At 39.0% G+C, this 20,375-nt stretch overlaps 1 protein-coding gene across 6 annotated transcripts in view; it reads left to right on the forward strand.

The window, feature by feature from the left end:
* atp8a1 (ATPase phospholipid transporting 8A1) overlaps window positions 1-20,375 on the forward strand; it is a 91,496-nt gene that overhangs the window by 15,137 nt on the left and 55,984 nt on the right. For 4 of the 6 annotated variants that reach the window (XR_015867564.1, XM_088430888.1, XM_088430886.1 and 1 more), the window contains exons 3-14: window positions 3,035-3,134; window positions 3,987-4,085; window positions 7,279-7,324; window positions 7,443-7,483; window positions 9,265-9,338; window positions 11,321-11,390; window positions 11,483-11,610; window positions 12,840-12,951; window positions 13,467-13,632; window positions 17,345-17,472; window positions 19,880-19,957; window positions 20,033-20,121. Coding sequence is in view for 5 of the 6 variants with exons in the window: in XM_088430888.1 (XP_088287014.1) it covers window positions 3,035-3,134; window positions 3,987-4,085; window positions 7,279-7,324; window positions 7,443-7,483; window positions 9,265-9,338; window positions 11,321-11,390; window positions 11,483-11,610; window positions 12,840-12,951; window positions 13,467-13,632; window positions 17,345-17,472; window positions 19,880-19,957; window positions 20,033-20,121 (1,131 nt within the window). In the remaining variant the exon portion in view is untranslated. Of the gene's footprint in view, window positions 1-3,034; window positions 3,135-3,986; window positions 4,086-7,278; window positions 7,325-7,442; window positions 7,484-8,632; window positions 8,969-9,264; window positions 9,339-11,320; window positions 11,391-11,482; window positions 11,611-12,839; window positions 12,952-13,466; window positions 13,633-17,344; window positions 17,473-19,879; window positions 19,958-20,032; window positions 20,122-20,375 lie in introns of those variants that run through there. The other 2 variants (XM_088430890.1, XM_088430891.1) reach the window with 2 other exon arrangements.

Here is a 20,375-nt window from a genome sequence, read left to right on the forward strand (position 1 = left end):
GAGTGAACATTAGCTAAATGTTGACATGATACATCAAAAATTCATTAAGCAGTCAGGTTAACCATAATTTCTGGGCTAGCAAAGGTTCATTAAAGATTAAACATGAAACGGATCAGGCTCAGGCTGCAATCTAAACATATCTGACCAGAAAAGCAAAGTGCCTTCCTCACATGGTCTCTGTCCTTTCGGCCATCGCCAGGAAATATTCCTCCATTAACCAGTTCGCTCAAATGTTCGAGCTTGGTTTTCCACATCAGATGAGGAAGTTAGCTCTACAATAATGAGAGATTGGACCCCGGTGCTGCCTCACCACATCAAACAAAGAGTCAAACTGAGTGAAAAGGAACCGAGAAGATACTGTACGTGTGATCTTTTAGGCAAGATGAGGGTTGTTTCGGAAGATAAGTGATAAAGCCGAGTCTTAAAGGCTAAAACTTCAATCAGATTTGCCACCCACCATTTCTTTGCTACCTCGAGGGAGAACGAGAGCGGTCGTTAAGCATTAGCACTGTCAGGCTTACGTGTCCTTTTTTTGCAGGGATTCATCCTATAAGTACTGCACACCATGGTGATGCTAAAGGTCACCATACCAGTTAGTTTTTCATCCAGTCTTCACGGTATTTCAAAGTAAGAACGCTACTAAATTTAAATCTGACCCTTTGAATTTCAAGAGAATTAAAACATAAAAAAGGGTGGTGTCAAATTGTCACCATCATAAACGGTTACATGCTTACCTACCTTTTTGTAAGTGAAAGTGGTGAAATAATCCTAAACCACATCACCATTAGTCAGTCATCAATCAAATATCTGTCTATTATAAACACCGGTCAGCCCACACAATGCAATCAACACACAAATATTGAATTTAAAACATTGTAAATTTGCAATTAATTTCTGGTAAACACAAATGTGAACTCACATAAACAAACGTCATAGCAGAAGTGCCAAGAGGGTTGTGTGAAATATTGATTGGTTGATCACAACACATACATTGTTGAACTCTTGTAGGATAAATTATTCTTGTTCATGCAAGTAGAGATGCATACTGTAGGCTACTTCCCTTTATGATTTACATGAATCTGACCGTCCCTTGGTAATATATTTAGCGGAGAATAACAATAATTATACCTATTTTCTCCTCCTTTACACATGCCATTATTGATTGGTCTCAATAAAAAACACAAACATTTACCTTAGGGTCCAGTGATTTAATCTATTGTGTATATTAGTGGTTGTTGCACCTTGAGGGACAGAAGAGAACCTTTAGTACTATTTGAAAAGACAGTCTGGGGACACCAATCTAAGGTCCACTGAAAACCAATTAAACTTTGCTGAGTGAGACAAAGCTTAGATGCTTTGAACTTTTCTTGACCCTTCCTAACTTTTGACAAGGCTCTTTATCAGGCTATTGTGTGCTCTAGCATTGGATTGTGCTAAAGTAGGCGCTGGCAACCCAAAACGTTGAAAGAGCAATTCTGAACCAAAAAAAAAAAAAAACAACCCCAAAACAAATCTGTTTGAAGCCCTAAATATGAAAAGCCTTATATAAGTCTTTTAAGAATGCAACACATGCCATATGTGTCTATTTTAGCTGTATTAGCCTTCTATCAAAAAGACTTTGGCTACAATAATGAGTCTTCATGATTGATTTTTTTTTCCCCCTGCAGCATATGCATCCCTGAGAGAATGACGTAACACGTGACTGCTGTACGATAGTGCTTTAAGTTAAACTTCCATTACAATAATGCAAGAATTCACATGCACCATGCACTCTGTATTGCTCCAATGAAAGATTTCTGGTGTATCAAGAGGTTACACCATATGTGAAATTGCTGTTCTGTATGTTTATGCAAACATGCAAATCAGTTTATGTCCGTCGTATTAGGCTTATTCAACAACTTGACATCAAAAACATGAAATTATCAATGCACTCATTTCTGGAAAAAAATTGTAATCGTGTCAGGCTTAACGGCAGTCTCTAAAATATTCGCTCTTACTCTGCTTTTAATTCATACCTATTAATCTTCCCGTAAAATTTCCTTTTCTCAAATACACATTGAAAAATTTTAATAACAGCCTAATACCTCAATAAATCAAAGTAAATGTGGCCACTAGATGAGGAGTAACTTCCTAGAGAAAGTGGCGAAAAGGCTATTTTATGAGTGAAGAACCAATCCAAGTAATTGATCCAAAACATTTATTGCCGCGGAGCTGATGAAAATGCATTTTATGAAGAGTCAGCCAGCGAGCGCTAAAATGAAATATGGGTATCTAGAAACCTTCTCGTGCCTCATTTAGTGAAGAAATATATTTTTTTATTAGTTTTAGTCGCACTTTGCAATGAAAGTGTGTTTTTGGCACGGAAAACTGTTACTTCTCAACGTCCTCCCACTCATGTGTCTTTACACTGACAAGTCCCAATTTGAACAATTAATGACTTTTGTTTGCTGTTGCTATAGTGAAGTGTAATACACTGTAGCTGCTGACACATCCTGAGTTGACAAAAACGGAAGAGACAATCACTATGATGACAATCACTTATGATGGTTCACTAAAGACGTTTTCATTATCATATCTCATCTGGATTAGAACTAGAAAATAATGAGCACAGCAAAAAAAAAAAAATATATATCCATCGTGAAGCGCTAGTATTTCTTACAAAACTAGATGCGTAGAAATTAAAGTTAAATTCAACTACACTGCAAATTATAATTAATTTGATCAATTTTTAGAACATTTAAAGCACACAAGCTTAGCAGGTGTTTACCTCGTTAACTTTTTTTTCTTTTTTGCTTTGCAATGCTCTCTGAAATTATACATGACCAAGTTTTAGTTGCACCGGCATTAGATCATGGCAGCAAATATTGAGCTCCCGGCTCACCAATGGATCAAGCTAATCATGTAACTCAAGCTACTACTATATTTACTTGGGTAGGTGTGATATAGGAAAAAAACACGATTGACCTTTTAAGTACAGAAAACAAAGTTTTAAAATGACGAATGAATATTTAACATGGTTTGTCTCTTTTTACAGTACGGCCAAATACAATGTCCTCACCTTCCTCCCGAGGTTCCTTTATTCGCAGTTCAGGAGGGCGGCCAACGCTTTTTTTCTCTTCATCGCACTCTTACAGGTAACACATTCTATTAACGTTAACAAAATGTTGCATAAAACACTTGATACAATTAATAGTAGCATGCAAACTATCATTTTTCTAAATTTCTTGACTCTCCTCCGCTTCAATTTGATGCCATTAGTATGCAAGCGGTGGACTGTTTGCACTGACCTAGACACCATTTTCAAAGGTCTTGTCTGTAAAAATACACTCGTAAAGATGCACACACAGGCACGCACACACACAAACATAAACACACACACATAAACATTAGGCTGTCTTCATAATGAATAATGCATGTAATACGATGTTCTGCTAAAAGGAAATTCAATTTGTTTTTGGGAGCAACAATATTCGTCACATTACTTTAAAAATGCATTGAGCTTCACTGTCCACTATAGTCGCAATTGCATATGTTTCTCTACTATTACAGTTGAGCGGGTGGGTTTTTTCTTTGTTAGCCACACTGATCAGCATTGTTGTTTTTCTCCTGCATCAATCGTTGCAATGAGCTTCAAAGTAGCGCCAAAGTAGCGCAAATCTATTTGCCTCAGAGATAAAAGCACCAGAGCAAGGATTCTTCACTTTGATTCTCTCAGACAGTGTTTCCCGGTTAAGAGCCTCCATTCTGTGACCTTGAAGTAGCTGCTTTGAAAAGCAGCCGGTGCATCTTCATTAGTTGACCACTCAATGGTGCAACCTTGAGAAAAAAAAAATGTATCTGAGGAGGAGATACGTCATTTTCTTATCAGCAAGTACCTTTCTCCTCGCTTGGCTGAGATTCGATTATTGAATGTGGGAACCCCCAAAAAAGAATAAATTAAATGTTTTTTTTTTTTTCTTCTTCTTCTTCTTCTTTCATGTTCCCAGCAAATCCCAGATGTCTCACCGACCGGTCGCTGGACAACATTGGTGCCACTGCTTTTTATTCTGATTGTGGCTGCTGTCAAGGAGGTCATTGAGGATCTGGTAAGATCTACTTCAAATACTTGTTAGTATTTCGAATTACCAAGTCTACATCTTCTACATCTGTATGAGCTGAAACATTCCTCTCTGGAGGCATTGATAGTCATGTGATCTCAGCTGCATGCACGCAAACGTACATGGGCACCTGTATACCGTGTACATAAACGAACACACGTTCATTTCATTTAACAGCTGTGCGTGCCTGGCTACCCATATGATTAATTAACCTATATATTTTATGCACTATGGAGGGTAGCACACATCCTATTAAACTGTTTGTCCATTCACACATATGAACATTTAATTTGAAAACAAAATGAATTAATTTATTGTATTCAAGATTAGTAGGAGAATTTTATGATATTACCTTGATCTACTTTGGTAAAATGTGATGATTAACTGTTATGAGTTAAATACATTTAATTGGTTGCAAAGGGATATGTTTGAATGTTTCCATGCTACTTTTGGACTTAGCATGATTTCAGTGGGGGTTTTCCATAGTGGTCATCAAAGAAGGCCATCCATAATTGGCATGCATATCTCCTCAGCAAACTAGTTGAGAGTGAAGCTCTGCTGGATGTGACCAAGTATCACACGCCATTTTTCCTCACATTTATTAAATCCATAGATCAACAGGCTTCTTAATGATTATGGTAATTGATGTGCTAATCAATTATGATAACAATCCATGTTCCTTATATAAAGGGTTTGTTTCATTCTTATCATTTTGTTTGTGAAGTCTGTGCTATAGCATGTATTGCAGTGGCCGTGCTCCGTAATGCTGTGTGCAGGTCCCAGCGGACTGCTACTCTATACTGTCCGATTCTATCTCGTACTGAAGGCATAAGCGCAGCACTTTTTCTTCTCTCTTCTGCTAGTCTGTTTTCTGAGGGGGTAAAAAAAACAACAACAACATAGCAATGGAGTGTTCTTGATTTCTGTCTGGAGAGAAAGGTCACCTGCACTCAGATCTCTTCCCTTGTGTGTTCACACCTCCCAGGTTAACCTGGTGAAGCTGCAAGGCTGAGCCACCACATTAAAGGGACAGTACACTTGTTTAGCCTTTTTCAGCAGTAAATAGTCATTATTTGTAGTATGATGACTAAATTATTTGTCGTGTATAATGAATGTCATTAAAAAACATTTTGCCATATATCACATACTGTCTGCTGAAAATGACATCACAAGGGCTCAATGCTCATGGAAACGCCGCTCAGCTTATGAATGTCACATGACCTAACCTATAAACCAGTTGAAGTCATTTTGAGTGGACAGCAAGTGAAAAAATGCCTTTGTAATGGAATTAATTGCATGTGAAAAATAATATAGTATATATAGTTAATTACTGACAAAATGTTACCTTTTTATTGCTGAAAATGCCCACGTAAATTTATCATCCCTTTAACTTTTTTCTTTTTCACTCGATTCTGATCAGCTAAACATTTTGTGACCGAGACATCCCTTCTAGGATACCAAAACCCCCAAAATGCCGGTTCCCTTGCATTGTTGCTTGCGTTGTTGTTTGCCTTTAATACGGCGTGGTTTGTGAGATTGCTGACAAGTAACAAGGTAAGCAATATAAATGCGGCTCCAATCTGACAGTCTGGTTTGCGTCAGGAGCCCAAAGAAAAATGGTTGAATGAAATTAGCCGACAGCACTCGCGGGATGATGGATGAGCTTTCTCGTTGCACGGAAAACTTTTCCCGGTCTCTGTGCAGCTGGCGAAAGGGTGACTCCGTGTGACACTGCCCGCCTTTTCATTACACACAGGAGTGCGTTGCTGAGATGCGTGACATGTTACAACCGCAGTCTTAAAAAGCGAGTGCAAAGGAGTGAACCGATTAGTTTTTCATTGAATTACCTCAGGAGTGAAGCTAAAACCAAGTAAACATTTCATCTGGGGGTCGTGGGAGGATACCTTCACGCCTCTCTTATCAGGACCTAGCACACGCCGTTGTTGCGCGAAGCCACTTGACTAGACCTTCAAACATCCGCACTGTTGACGGGATGACTGTTTGCCAAGTGGGACGCAAGAACACATAATAGGGCTGATTAGCTCCATGCACTATACTATCCAGTTGTATGTATTGGAATTAGAAGAGCATGCCTGTCTGACTTGTCCAAGCACTAGTCTCTTGGAAATAATGAATTCGTTGAGTGATATTGTTCCATATCAGTCCTGTAGATAATATACTGTAGGTACTACAGTTATGAATTATTTAAAGGGTTATTACTCTTAGTTTTATTAATAAAGTCTTAAATGAGTGCAATGAGTTCCTAGATGGTCCAAATTCCAGTATTGCATTAAGGGGTGTTTAGTCGGAATAGTCAATATTTCAACAAGCTTAATTTTTGTGTTTTTTATTCATGAATGATACTTGCTTGCATCTGCAATTTTATGAGTTTGTTTTGGAGATCTCAGTAAATAAACAGGTATTTCCAAAATGCTCCTGTTTTTTGTAACCAAGAAACACAAACGCAAGGCCTTCCGAGAGTATTTTCTAATATTTCACAGTTAGAAATTAGACTACAGTTTGAAAGCAATAGTTTGACTTTTTCTTCCAAGTCCACCTCAAGGGTGTACGCTTCACACCGCAATCCAAAAATGAGCCTCCCAAGCCAGCCAGACTTGTCTGGCAAGTCGGCCCCATCGCTGGTGGTCAGGTGGTCCATATTTACAGAAGTCCATTTGTGGATTTTTATATAAGTTCATACATGCATCTTCGACAGGGTTGCATTAAAAGTCCAACTTTAAATTTTTGGGGAAGACCGCCAAGGCTTGTCTCAGCTTGCTATCCACACATTGCACCACTCAAACAGCCGCTTAATGTGCACACATTGCCCTGTACTGACTTCAGTGACTTTGTCTGGAATCACACCGACTCCTCAGAATTTCTCAGAATTTTGTGGCATCCCCAAATTCATTGGAAACTGACAAAAAAATCATCTTACGTCTGAGTTTTTATTAGGAGAGATAGTGTAAACATCATTTAGATACAGAGCTCTTACATACTGTAAGTACCAATGTTGAACCCATTCAAGTGTCCCTTTAAGTCACCTGTTTTGTTTTTTTTTCCCCCAAACCTTACCCAGAGCACTCTAATGCTCTTGTCATCTTTGTCCAAAGATGATTTGTCTTGTATTTGTCTATTTACATAATCAGCATTACATTTTCTTCTTTCATTCTTCTTTCAGAAACGCCATAATGCTGACAGTGTTGTCAACAAAAAGGAATGTCAAGGTATGGGAACCGTTGCGCTGGTGCCATTTTTGTCGGGTAACAGTTTATACATATATATCAACTCATTTTGACTTCCTCTTTTCGTTTCTCTGTTCTGCCTTTCTTTTATGTCACACAGTGTTAAGAAACGGTGCCTGGGAGATTGTGCATTGGGAGAAGGTATGCAATAATAATAACTTAGAAGTCTCTGGTGCCTTTCAATCGAATCCCTAACAAGGCAACCCATTATTAGTCACGCTGGTTTTACTATTGATTGGGGATCAAAAGAAAACACACCCACAATCCACAGCAGGCCAGCACTGACCCTTGAATGGTTGAAGCAGTAAATTAATCCAATGTTTCCATTAGAACTGCTATAAAAGACCGAAAAGAGAGCCAGGTCTTACATAATGCAGTTGTTTAATTTGCATCTGAAACAAATAGCCATAAAAAATAATTAGGTGTTTTAAGGACTTGAATTTTCTTTTTAAGACTTTGTTTTTTTTCACTTTTGCAATATTAATATTTGTGATTTTGTATTTCTTCAGATAACAGAAAACAATCATAAAACATTAAAGAGATAATAATGATATTCCTGGGAACTGTGGATGAAAATCACAGTATTGCAACGTGGTTTTAATTTTTTTTGCTTTTTACATCATCTTCATGCATATTGTAAGGGCAGGTACTGTATTTCTACACGTACAAGTCGAGTTTTTTTCCCCTTGTTTTCAACCCCGGGGGTCGGCTTATAACCATATAACAAAACAGACCAATCTCTCCCACATATCTGTGTTTGAATAACATTAAATCAAATGCAAAATAAGTAATATGTCATTTACTAGACTTAAAATGATTGTATGTACCTCTAATTTGATATAGTATGCATTTGTTTTAGAGCGTTTACACCAAACATCGCAAAAATGCACTTTCATCATGCGTCGCCTAATTGCCTGTTTGTTGTCAACAACGAGGCTACGTGTTTAATATTTTTCAGCATTATGAAAGCTATGGAAGCGTTATGAAAACGAAAGGACAGATTCACTTGTCCCCTTCAACCCTTGGACGTATACTTAAACAAGCCAGCATGGATGTTGGCTGGTGGGGGAAGAAACAGCGAAAGGCAACGTTCCACACTCTAAATGGGAGGAGCTTTTAGGGCTTTACGACAAATTAATATTCAGCTGTGTAAAAACAACTAAAGCTTTGAAACTTCAAATATTTAATTTGTTGGAACATAAATTAAATCGTGTCTTTGTAAAATTCACCCAAATTGAAGTAAAAAAAAAAGGGGGGGGGGGGGGTCAATTTATAAGCTAGTTCTACTCAGAGAAATACTGTAATTTTCTGGTTGGTCCCCCAAATTATTTAGTGACTGTTTTTTCTTACAGTATGGGTCTGATAATGTTCTTGTTTGACTTCACCCCTTGCCTGTAGTTGGAGTTGACTATTGTTCAATATTTATTTTTTATTTTTACTCAGTAGAAAATCTTGTTCAAATCTTATTATGCCATTCACTGTACATCTTTTCATCACTACAGTCAAAGTTTTTACCATTGTGTGCACCGCAATAACCAGTCTATTTTCACAGGTTGAAATGGGCGATATTGTTAAAGTAAATGACCGTGATTTCGTGCCTGCGGACGCTGTGCTTTTATCATGCAGGTACCACGAGTCCACTCTGACTGTCCACTGGGATCGTCTCTATCTTCTGTCTGTGTTGCCTTTAAACTCTTGATTTATAGCTTGACAGCATAATTTCTCGAGGTCTGAAAAAAATTAATCAGATTTCCTTGGCCCTTTTTAAGAGAAAGCTGATGAAGTAGCTTCAGGACTGACAAACAGTTACCTTTCGCGTCTCATGTGTTTGCTCTTTGTCTTTTCATCTTTTCCTCTCCTATCCCACCACCCTTTCTCTTTCGTCGTCTCTCCTGCCACTGGCGTGCGGCTGCTAACATCAGGTGACAGTTGGGGAAGTAGTCAGAGCTGCCAATGGCGATCACCTCCCGGCTGACCTCGTCATACTGTCGTCCAGGTCAGGAAAACCAGACGCGTTTCCAGGCAACAGCTGTTGCAAAGACGAGGCCAGACATTCAGGAGCTGGTCTCAGAAGCTCGTTTGCATGCCGCAGGGAAAAAGGAAGGAGCTTGTGATTATGTCCCAGATGTTGCATGTTTTGTTTTTTTTGTTTTTACTATTGCATGGCTCGTACAGCTGGCCGACGCAAACATTCCCCACTTAATTTGCATGAGGCCACATTCCAAGAATGAAATATGAATCACATCACAATTTTCTGACTTTTGAGTGTAATTTTAAGTCAACAATCAAACAAGTAAAAACCGCTCTTAACAATTTGGTGCTTAATATTTGGACTGCAACTGCTTCCATTTCGACTGTTTCAATAAATATGACCTCATTGTAGGAAATGAAAATGTTGAGTTGTGAAAAGAGCTCGGGCCTTTTTCACTTTTAATACGGTCAATAGGTGGTTTGTTCTGAGGTTGCCATTTTTTTTGTTTTTTGCAATGAAGGAATATGATACACTATTGTGTACTCTGCATTTTTGTGTGGGTTGCTCGTGCCAGGAGCAGGTCATTGACTTCAGACCCCTATCCTATGGACAATTAGACTTGGCCTCCCACCAATCTAGTATTTTTTTTCTGTCTTTTCAACTTGCTTTAGTCCTTTCTGGCAATGCAGAAGTAAAAAAAAAAAAAAGGAAGTGTCTTAAATAACTGTTTGTGGTATTATTAGTCAGCCCATTCACACAAGGCGTGAAAAAAAATGCAAACATCATTCTAAGAAGTAAAACTCAAAAACTTTAGTACTCGCAGTTGACTAATCATGATAAACAGAAAATAATGAGCGAGGTATACTCTGCCTCACCGATGACCCCTAATGAGGACAAGCGCTATAAAAAATGTATATTTTTTTCTTTAATGCAGCCATTTATTGCGTAACTTGCTTAAAGGTAAAGTCCATTTATTTTGCCATTTTTTGATATATTGTCTATACTTATTTCGTTGACTAAATTGTGTTTGACTTACAGCTATACCTTTTAAAAACAAATTTTCCACATGTCTTCTGAAAATGAGAATCTGCTCAAGACTTGGTTAATGACCAATGATGACTCACCTGTTGGTCATGTGATATTAAGCTGAACCGTGATTGATTGGTCATCATTCCAATCCCAAAGTTTAATGTTATCTTTTTAGGAGGCCAGACATTCAATTCTATGTACTTATTTATATATTTTCTCAAGTATTTTCAAGTGTTAGGCTGAAGGAGTATCTATAATGTCTGGTACTTAAAGATTTGACTTGTTACTGCCAAATAAAAGACTAAAGTGGTCTCCCTTTAAATGCCACAATTAAGTAGGTAGTAACTTTTGTAAACATGTCTTGTAAATCACACATCCAACATTCTGTCGGTTATGCAAAATCTTGATTTCAAGCTTTAGCTAATTTTCAAATTTTGAATTTTAAAAATGATGATTTAATCGAATTGATCATATTGCCCAGTACTAATTGAATAGCAAAGATAAAGAGCATCCTGTTCTTGCTTTTTCTTGATTCCCACTCCTTCCCACGTTTGGACCAAGCCACTCTAATACAAAGAACTGCTTACAAAAGAGTTGCTAACAGTGTCCTGGCATGTTCTACTGTTGTCCCTGTGCCCGAAATCTGTCAGAAGCTCATTTGTCTGCTCTGCTTCTTGTGCTCTGCACGCTCTCTCGCTCGCATCACGCCACTTTGGAGTTTCCTCTCTCCTCTTGTCTCGGCCCCTTTGCTGCCTGCAAATAAAGAATACTTCTCATTAGTATAACTTTTAAGTAGGCTTGCGCACAGAACTTTTTTTAAATTAGTAAAGTAGTCCAGATTTGTGTTTGTAATTAAAATCAGCCCTACATTTACTTCCTTCTCCACAGTATTAGATAATGCTCATTCATTTTCATGTCTAGAGATTTTTTGATAGATGTCTTACTGGTTTGATGTCAACATTCTCTTTCCCAAACAGTGAACCACAGGGAATGTGCTACATTGAAACGTCTAATCTAGACGGTGAAACAAATCTAAAAATCAGACAGGTGAATTACATAGATTTTTTTGTGTGTGTGTGGTACACATTATGCCATTTTTTTGGTTTGTTTAGTGACACAAGAAATAACAAAATCCACAGGGTCTCCAGGTGACATCCGATTTGAAGGACATAGACAGCTTGATGCGTCTCTCAGGAAAGATGGAGTGCGAGTGTCCAAACCGTCATCTATATGAGTTTGTTGGGAACATCCGACTGGATGGGCACAGGTGGGCTCAATTCTTAAGTTCTACATTTTGACAGCAGGACTTTTAACCCTTTTTAGGAGCAATGTTTATGTATTTGTGCTAACTAATACTAGTCATATGTGTTTGTGTTATTAATAGTTGCCATTTTGAATACATTCATGCTCTATGTGGCACTATTTATTTTTTTAAACATCCTTTGACTTGGTTGCGCAATAATAGTAGTGAGAAAGTAGTAATATTCAAGTCAATTCTTTGCACAACATCCTTGCATTTTTCACTTGAATCATTTGTTGTAAACATTAGGATTTGCCTTGTTTTGAATGGGAGCGGCTTGGTGTGTGAGTTGGTAGCACGTCCACCTCACATTTAAGGGAACAGAATTTAATTCCAGCTGGCTCTGGCTTTCCTTTGTGGTGTTTGCTTTTTGGGTTTGGCATGTGTATTGGACACATTAAATTGTTCTTAGGTGTGATTGGGTGCATGAACGGTTGTCCTTTTCTGTGTGCCCTGCAATTGGCTGGCAACTAGTTCAGGGTGTCCCCCGCCTACTGCCCAAAGCCAGCTGGGATAGGCACCAGCAAGCCTGCGACCCTTGTGAGGCTAAGCGGCTATAGTAAATGGATGGATGGATGTTTTGAATGGCAGATCTGTGCAATGACCTCATCAACCAATTTCATGATATATGTTTAAAATTCATTAATCACTAGGGTCCAACTATAAATGATTTTATGCTTCCAAAAGGTTTAGGATGTTTAGGAACAGTGTGTTATTTGACCAGTCAAGTTTGAAAATCCCATTGCTGTTTACATAATCTTTTTTAACTTGTTTAGAGCTGAAACTTTTGCTGATCCATTAGCCCAGAGCTGAGAGCATTGTCTGCTGAAGGCACCTGGCTTGCTCAAATTCAATTATGCCTTTGTTCAAAAGCTGTCACTGGAAGGAAAATGCATTTTTAGGAGGGACTAGATGCAATGTTATGACATTATGGTTGGATCATTCAGGGTCTAAAAAGCTTCTTTGAGTAAGCAATTTGCACAAGTATATTTGGCTTTTAGAACGTTTGACAGCATCATGCTCTTTTTGTGTCATCGTAAATGTTTTCTGTAGTAGTGACTTCTCTTTGGTACGGTACCTGGATTGTTCAGGCAAACACATAAATTCCAACTTGAAATCAGAGGAAATGTGATCCTGTGGTAAAGTAACCTTCATAAGAGGTTTTTTTGTTTTGTTTTTTTTTTGGGTCGCTACAGCACAGTGCCGCTTGGTCCAGACCAGATTTTACTGAGAGGAGCCCAGCTACGGAACACCCAGTGGGTCCATGGTGTGGTGGTCTACACGGGTCATGACACAAAACTAATGCAGGTACTACATAGAGACTCTGTGATTTTGTTAAAGGGGAGGTCAAACCATTTTTGATCAAATCATCATTTTTCTATGCATTAATATTGTGTTGTATTGTGTTGAATATTAATTCAGCAAAATCAACCCATTTTAATCCATCACATGGGGCGAACATTTTGCCACTTGCTTTCAATTAAAAATGAATTCAAATTTGCTCACCGCTCAGGTAATGACCAATATCAGCTCAGTTTGTTAATGTTACATAACCAAAGTCATAAAATAGCAAAGCTGTGATTGGTTAGGGTTCAACACTTGAATTAATATTTCACAATAGTGTGCAATATATTTAAGAAAGCTAATTATTGCCCTACACTAGTTTTATGCAGTTAATACTTTGAATGTGTTTTCCCAATAAGGATTTGTCACAATCCCAATTCTTTGCTTTGCAACTATTTGTATACTAATTCAGGACCAAATGCATTTATCTGATAACATGTCAACATCGCAGACACTTTCTCATTTTGTTGCCTTGTCAGAACTCCACTCGGCCTCCGCTGAAGTTGTCCAACGTGGAGCGCATCACCAATTTTCAGATCCTGGTGCTGTTTGGCTGCCTGCTTGCCATCTCGTTGGTCTGCTCCGTAGGCCAAACCATCTGGAAGTACCGGTGCGGCAATGACGCCTGGTACATGGACCTCAACTGTAAGAGTCCCTCCCCTCCCTGCTCCTTCCGAGGCCACACACCGCCTCTCATTGCACATATTTGAGCTCACTTGTGTCCATATCAGCTTATTTCTTTTCTTTATTTTGTTTTAAGTTACTTCCTTAAATGCTGGTATGTACGTGTCTTTTTGTTATGTTAAGTTGCCTCAGTTAAACGATGTTTCTCATAACAAGTGAAATATGTGGCAATGCGGGAATGATTAGATTCCCTGTTAACTGATGCATAGATGTGTTGAGCGAGAAATGGTTGAATATCACTGCGCTGCTGTACTTTTTTGGTTCCCTTTCTAATGTTGTGTTTGGTTTTGTTGTTTTTCTTTGTTGTCGTTTTTTTAACAGCTCCAGGTAACAACCATTTAAAAGCCTTGGCCATCCGTGAATGACCTCCCCTTACTAACCCCTTACTGAAGCTCTGCCTTTGCTAAGCAAATGAGGCCCCCTACCCTCGCCCCCTATACGGTTGCCCAACTTTGTATGGGCCCCTTCCCGTGGACAAGCACATACCAGGGATCCAACGATAGGTGTTCCCCTCCAGCTCTCTCTTATACCTTCGTCTAGTTTTTTTTTCAGTGCCTGATGCAAACAATGTCTCACCTTTCCTCCATTTTTACTTTGATATCTTTTGTTCTGTGCCACGTGGAACACTTTGCCTTTCCCAAGCTTCAGATAACCGGCTCTCATTCTTCTCCAGAATGAGTAGTTTGCCCCGCCATTCACTGGAGGTAATGCTCCGATGGCTGTTTGCAGCACGAGGCTGCATACATGTTTATGAATTGAGCACAATATGTGGCGCAGCGGCTGACACTTTATAAAAGCCTCTTTCTCCTTCTATTCAAACCACCACACAAAAGGGTAAGAGGAGTCATGCAAACCTGGTTGTGGTCTAGTGCGTCGGTAGACGTTTCGGTAAAACAGTTTGAGATAAAATGCGCTTTTCTGCTACGTCCGCTGCCTAAGAAATTGTGTTTTTGTATTGAAGACTGACCACAGTTTTATTTGAATGGCTATTTTGCATGTTTATAGAAGTGCGAATCGATAACTAATCGATTTTCAAATTCACGTTTTCGACAATCGGTCAGTTGAGATCTAGAAATGAAATCTAGAACGGGATTGTAAGTCTGTAATTTTTCTATAGCTATAATTGACATACTTTATTTTAAAAAAGTTTTGTATCTAGATCGTTGAGGTAGCTAAAGTGAATTTTAAACTCAATGCTCAAATTTTGGTTTGCCTGAATTTTTCAACTATTTTGTCAGACTGTTTGATTGGGTTTGATATATAAATAAATACATATAATCCCTAAACTGCTTTGCGATGATGAAGCTCTGGTATGCAAAGTGATCATCGTGGTACTTTAGCCATGACTCTGTGGCCTGATAGGCCTTTGGTAGAGGTTGTGTCCTGGTCGATTTAAACTTGCATTACGACTTACACTCTCCCCTTAAACGCTGCTCGATTGGTGCTCCAATGGATTTGGCGCGGGGTTTAAAACAATTTTAAAATGCTTTCGGGGCAGTGTAAGTCCTAAAGCAGGGGTCCATCTTGAGACTGATTGTACTGCCATAGGGAGCTTGTTGAGACTCTTTCCAGTGCGCATTGTCCAACCTGTGACAAAAGGCAGCGGTGGAAAGCCTGTCAAATTATTTCGGGTCACAGGAAGTAGTGAAACAAAAAATGATTGTAGCCTAGCCATTCACCAACATTGAAGAGATGAAGGGAAAAATCGGCGTTAGCTGGCCACGCGTAACATCCCGCAGGCTCGTATGTCACTGATGCCCGGTGAATAATTAATGTGACTTTGAGCGGTCACAGAGTGCTGAGGATGGCTATTGTCAACATTATACCTGTATACTGTGATAACATAATGCAGATTGAGGCCATAAAGTGCAAATTGTGCATTTAGGCAACTTGCTTGATTGTACTCTAGTACTGTAAAATAGAATAGAGCCAATCAAATGCTGAACTGGTATTGTTACAGCCAAAAAACATTCAATTCTGCTTACAATATTATTTTAGGGAAGTCTTGATGCTTAACTAAACTAACGAAATTTTGAAAAAAAGTGCATCTTCGACTAAAACCTGCTGCTGTGACTGGTTGACGATGTTTGCTATTGGTTATAATGATATTCAAAGTGCAGTGGAATCTCTGAAGTTGAAAAATACTCTTATCAACTTTCAAATTTTATGTAAATGTATCTGCATTTTAAGTAATAGTTCAGCATTCTTAAAAGTCATAAGAAAATTGCTCAATTGGCATAAATGAGGGCCATTGTGTTCAAATGGGGAACAAATACCCCTGGGAGTACATGGAGTTGTTACTCCTTAAAATGGCAACAGGAACAGTTCATTTTTATTTTCAAATCAAGAGCAAATTAAATGCAACATGACACAACTTATTGCTAAATTGCATACTAGTGTCTTTGCAAAATGTTGTATGCTTTTAATTTGCTACGTCTTATACGGATACATAATGTCATTAGTGGCACAATTCTCTGGCCGAGGAGTAAGAAATAAAACAGATGAGATGCCACTACAAATGTAGTTCCAATATTTCAATAATCAGGTGCGGATGGCACAGCAAGGGGTTAAAAAAAATTCAAAAGGGGTAAGTGACTGGAAAAAAAGTTTAAGATTTCCCTTTTATTAGCTCATAGAGTATTTCATTGACAGTCAACAGCTGGGCAAGACATGGTGGCAGCACAATGAATGGACAAGCCCACAGCATTTCTTTTTTTACACAAATATTTACAGATATTTACATATTTACATACAAATATTTACATTGCAGGTCTTTGATCGTTCAAATTTCGAAAGGTCATTAACAAACCTCTGTAGTGTAAATTTACAGAACATTCAATTTGAGAGGTTCCACTCCTGTTGTGGTTTTGCACTCTCGCATGCCCTGCAGTGTTCAAAGAGCCCACTTTTTGAGTGAAGGGACCTAAAAATGTGGAGATGCAGTGGTCATCCACCCGCTCTTTTCCACTCCTTGTTGGTTGGCAATGTGCTATGGACTGAATCTCCCCTCCTTTGTCTTGACAGCATCCAGTGCGTTTGTCTGCCCCCCCTCCCCAACACCACACTTCTGAGACTCCCTGTATTTGTTGTACCAGTAGAAGTTGTAGCTTCCATCCCCCCATCCATTTGTTTGTTTTGGTTTGTTTTGCTATGTTACTGCAAGAGGCTCCCTCCTCTCAATGCTAAGATGAAGTTGGCTTGAGGAAGGTTACTCTTGCAAGCTCCCGCAAGCTGTGGAAAGGTAAATGACATCGCTCTTGTTTTCATGTTTGGTGTCCGTGGGGTTCTATGTTGATCATTGACACTATTTGCTATGGGGAAGGCAGGGAGGGTAAGGGCGGCATCATTTTGCATAGTGCTTCATTTGGAATTCATTGCCTGGATCATGCTGGATGCCAAGGCTGCTGCTGTGACACTAATGACAACGGAGAAACCTCAGTCCCTCACTGTCAATATATGGGACGTTAAATTTGACTCATGGGTGAGGATGGGTTACTTTCCAGCTAATGCTCCGTGTTAGCCCAACACACTCTCCCTGCTTTGGGATAACGGGGACCATTGGCTGGAAGTAGCCAAGGGGTCTTAACATTTAACCGACGGATGCTCATGAAACCGCCGCTGACGAGCCTCCTGTGTATCACTTCCTGTGTCCAAACCCGTCTCCCCTCAATAGATGGCGGGGCGGCGAACTTCGGCCTTAACTTCCTCACTTTTATCATCCTCTTCAACAACCTGATCCCCATCAGCCTCCTGGTCACGCTGGAGGTCATTAAGTTCATCCAGGCCTTCTTCATCAATTGGGTGAGTTGAGCGTTAATCGATCTCGTATGTACCGTGTGGATTTTGTCTTGCTGGATTTTGCAAATTGTTGATGATTTAAAAGCTAACTACTCTTACCAGCTGGAAACACCTTTGCGTTCAGATGGTGTCAGACACATTCAGAGGTTAGGACATTAAACCTATTAACTCTTGAAATTGCATAGCTGTGAATTGAAAGTCATTCCAGTTCATAAAGCATAATCTACATCATATAGCTGCCCGGGAAAAGGCCGAGATGTGCAAGGCTATTATATTAATTTCTATGTGCACAGGTACGAACTGAAAGTCATTTTAGGTCGTAAAGCATCATCCACATCATATACTAGCTGCGTAAGAAAATGCCGAGATGTGCAAAGTTGTTTTCAATTCAATTAGGATTGTCTCAAACATATTACAAGGTAAAGAAATAGAAACGTTTAACTCATGAAAATACACAGCTGTGAATTGAAAGTCATTCGCGGTCATAAAGCATCAACCACATGATGTAGTTGCCTGTGAAAATGCAAAGATGTGCAAATCTATTGTACTCATGTTTTACTTAAAACAATCTCAAACAAATTGAGACCAATACATTGAAGCTATTAACTTTTAAAAATGCACATGTGTGAAATGAAAAGCATTGCAGGTCATAAATGTCATCCACATCATATAGCCTGGGAAAATGCCAAGATATGCAAAGCTGTTGTCCAATATGTTGGTCTCAAAAACATTAAGAGGTTATGAAATTGAAACCATTAACAGTTGAAAATGCTCAGCTGTGAATTGAACAACATTCCAGGTCAACAAACATCATCCATATTATATAGGTGCCTGAAAAAACATCAAAATGTGCAAAGCTAGTCTCTTGATTTCAATTTCCCTAACACATTAAGAGGTAAAAAAAAAAAAAAAAAATCAAGCTATTAAAACTCTTGAAAATGCTCAACTCTGAACTGCAAGTCATTTTTTTTCCTTACCAAATAATTCCATCAATATGTCTTCATAATGTTGATGTCTTAAGTGTTAATCTACCTTTCAGGTTTCCAAAACTATTATTAAAATATATTTACCTGTAGCGATGAGAATTTGTGTTTCTCAATCATCTCTGAATGGTAAGGTGATACTAGTTCACTCATTTTCATCGTTTACAAAAAAAATGTAAATTGTAAATCATTTGACAACATAATATGTTCAGTTAATACTGTACTATTTAAAGGGGCTATAACATGATATTTATATACTTGCCACAGTGCATATAATTATATGTGCATAGAATTTATGTTTGGCTCATTTGCAATTAATTTCCTTTTAAATATGAGTTTTATGGTGCCGACTTTTCTAACCAAGAAGTAAAACGCCTCGTTTGCGCTTACCGTGTTGTGCCATCTTGCAGCTCAAGTGGCGGACCACGCGACATGCATCCATCCATCATCCTGACCGCTCTTCCTCATGAGGCTCGCGAATGATTAAGACTACTCCAACAGCATAAATAATGAGGCTTAAAACAAGCGCTTATCTGACGCTATAATGCAAAGCGGCGTCGATATATGGCTAGACGCGTTCCTTTTGATCAAATTGGTCCCTGTGGGAACCTAGTATTCATAACAATAGTTCCGCCCGCGGGTGAATTATTTACTACTGACGTTTATTGTCCGGCTGTCTGCTCCCACATATTTTGACCACTTTAGCATTTTATACAGTAAAACATTGTAGCTAATAAATAAAACATTGCTTTTTACTTGGTCGATTCTGCAAAATTTACCCTCAGCTCCTGTTCCATAATGAAACTAAAAGACGTGGATAAGGTTGGCATGTAATTTCTCTTGCACAGGCGGTAGGGGGCGGTACAAATTCTCCTGTCATCATGAGTGCACTTCAAGGCGTTTTCATGTGCTTGGGCGGGGCCAGTGCGAGAGCCCAGAATAAGCAAGGACTGCTTAGAAATGTGTGAATGAAGAAAAATAACACTTTGGGAGTGTTTAGGGTGACAATCATCATTGGAACACGGTTAAAAGCTCCAAAACGTTGACTTTTCATGTTACAGCCTTTTTAAAAACAAAAAATTCCACATTTGTTCTCGAGTAAAAATTAAATCACTTGTTTAAGCCTCAAGTAACAACCGGACATGGCTCACCTGTCTTCTTTGATCATGTGACATTCGCTATCCTATGTCATTGGTCCTTCCCTAAACCTTGATCACAAGCTATGTCATTTTCAGTCAACAGCAAGCGGAAAAATGTATTTTTAAAGGTATTAATGGTACGTGAAAAATAATTTAGAGATTAAATTAATCACTGAAGAAACTTCATGTTTTACTGCTGATAATGGCTGAAATGGACGTGTCAATGCGTGCAAATGTCTGTAAATTTTCTAATCTAAATGTCCATCTGTTCAACTGTGACCGTGGCAGGACACTGATATGATCTATGAGCCTACAAACACACCAGCCATGGCCCGCACCTCTAACCTGAATGAAGAGCTGGGCCAGGTAATCAAGAGCCTGTGGCTTATCTTTCACGTTACAAAGGCGCGCCATCTTTAACGTGCTCTTCCTCCTGTACAGGTGAAATACATTTTTTCTGACAAGACGGGCACGTTGACCTGCAATGTCATGCAGTTTAAGAAGTGCACCATCGCTGGCGTTGCCTACGGGTACGTAACGCCGCTCTCACCCCACTCCCCACTTTTGTCCTCATGTCGCCTTGCTCGCTTCTTACTCGCCTTCACCTTTGTTAGCTGTTTTCTCTCCTGCTTCACCATATCATTAGTAGCTTTGTCACAGCTCTTGAGCTATAAATAAAAGATTTTTAACAGCTCCTTTGCTGTTTTCGTCCAACATTTTGGAGAGCAGAAAAGCATGTGCACCTAGTTTGCCAGGAGCACATTAGTGCAAATTTAGAATTCAC

This window comes from Hippichthys cyanospilos, chromosome 13 (genome assembly GCF_059441005.1).
Source record: "Hippichthys cyanospilos isolate Australia breed blue-spotted pipefish chromosome 13, RoL_Hcya_1.0, whole genome shotgun sequence".
Lineage (NCBI taxonomy): Eukaryota > Metazoa > Chordata > Actinopteri > Syngnathiformes > Syngnathidae > Hippichthys > Hippichthys cyanospilos.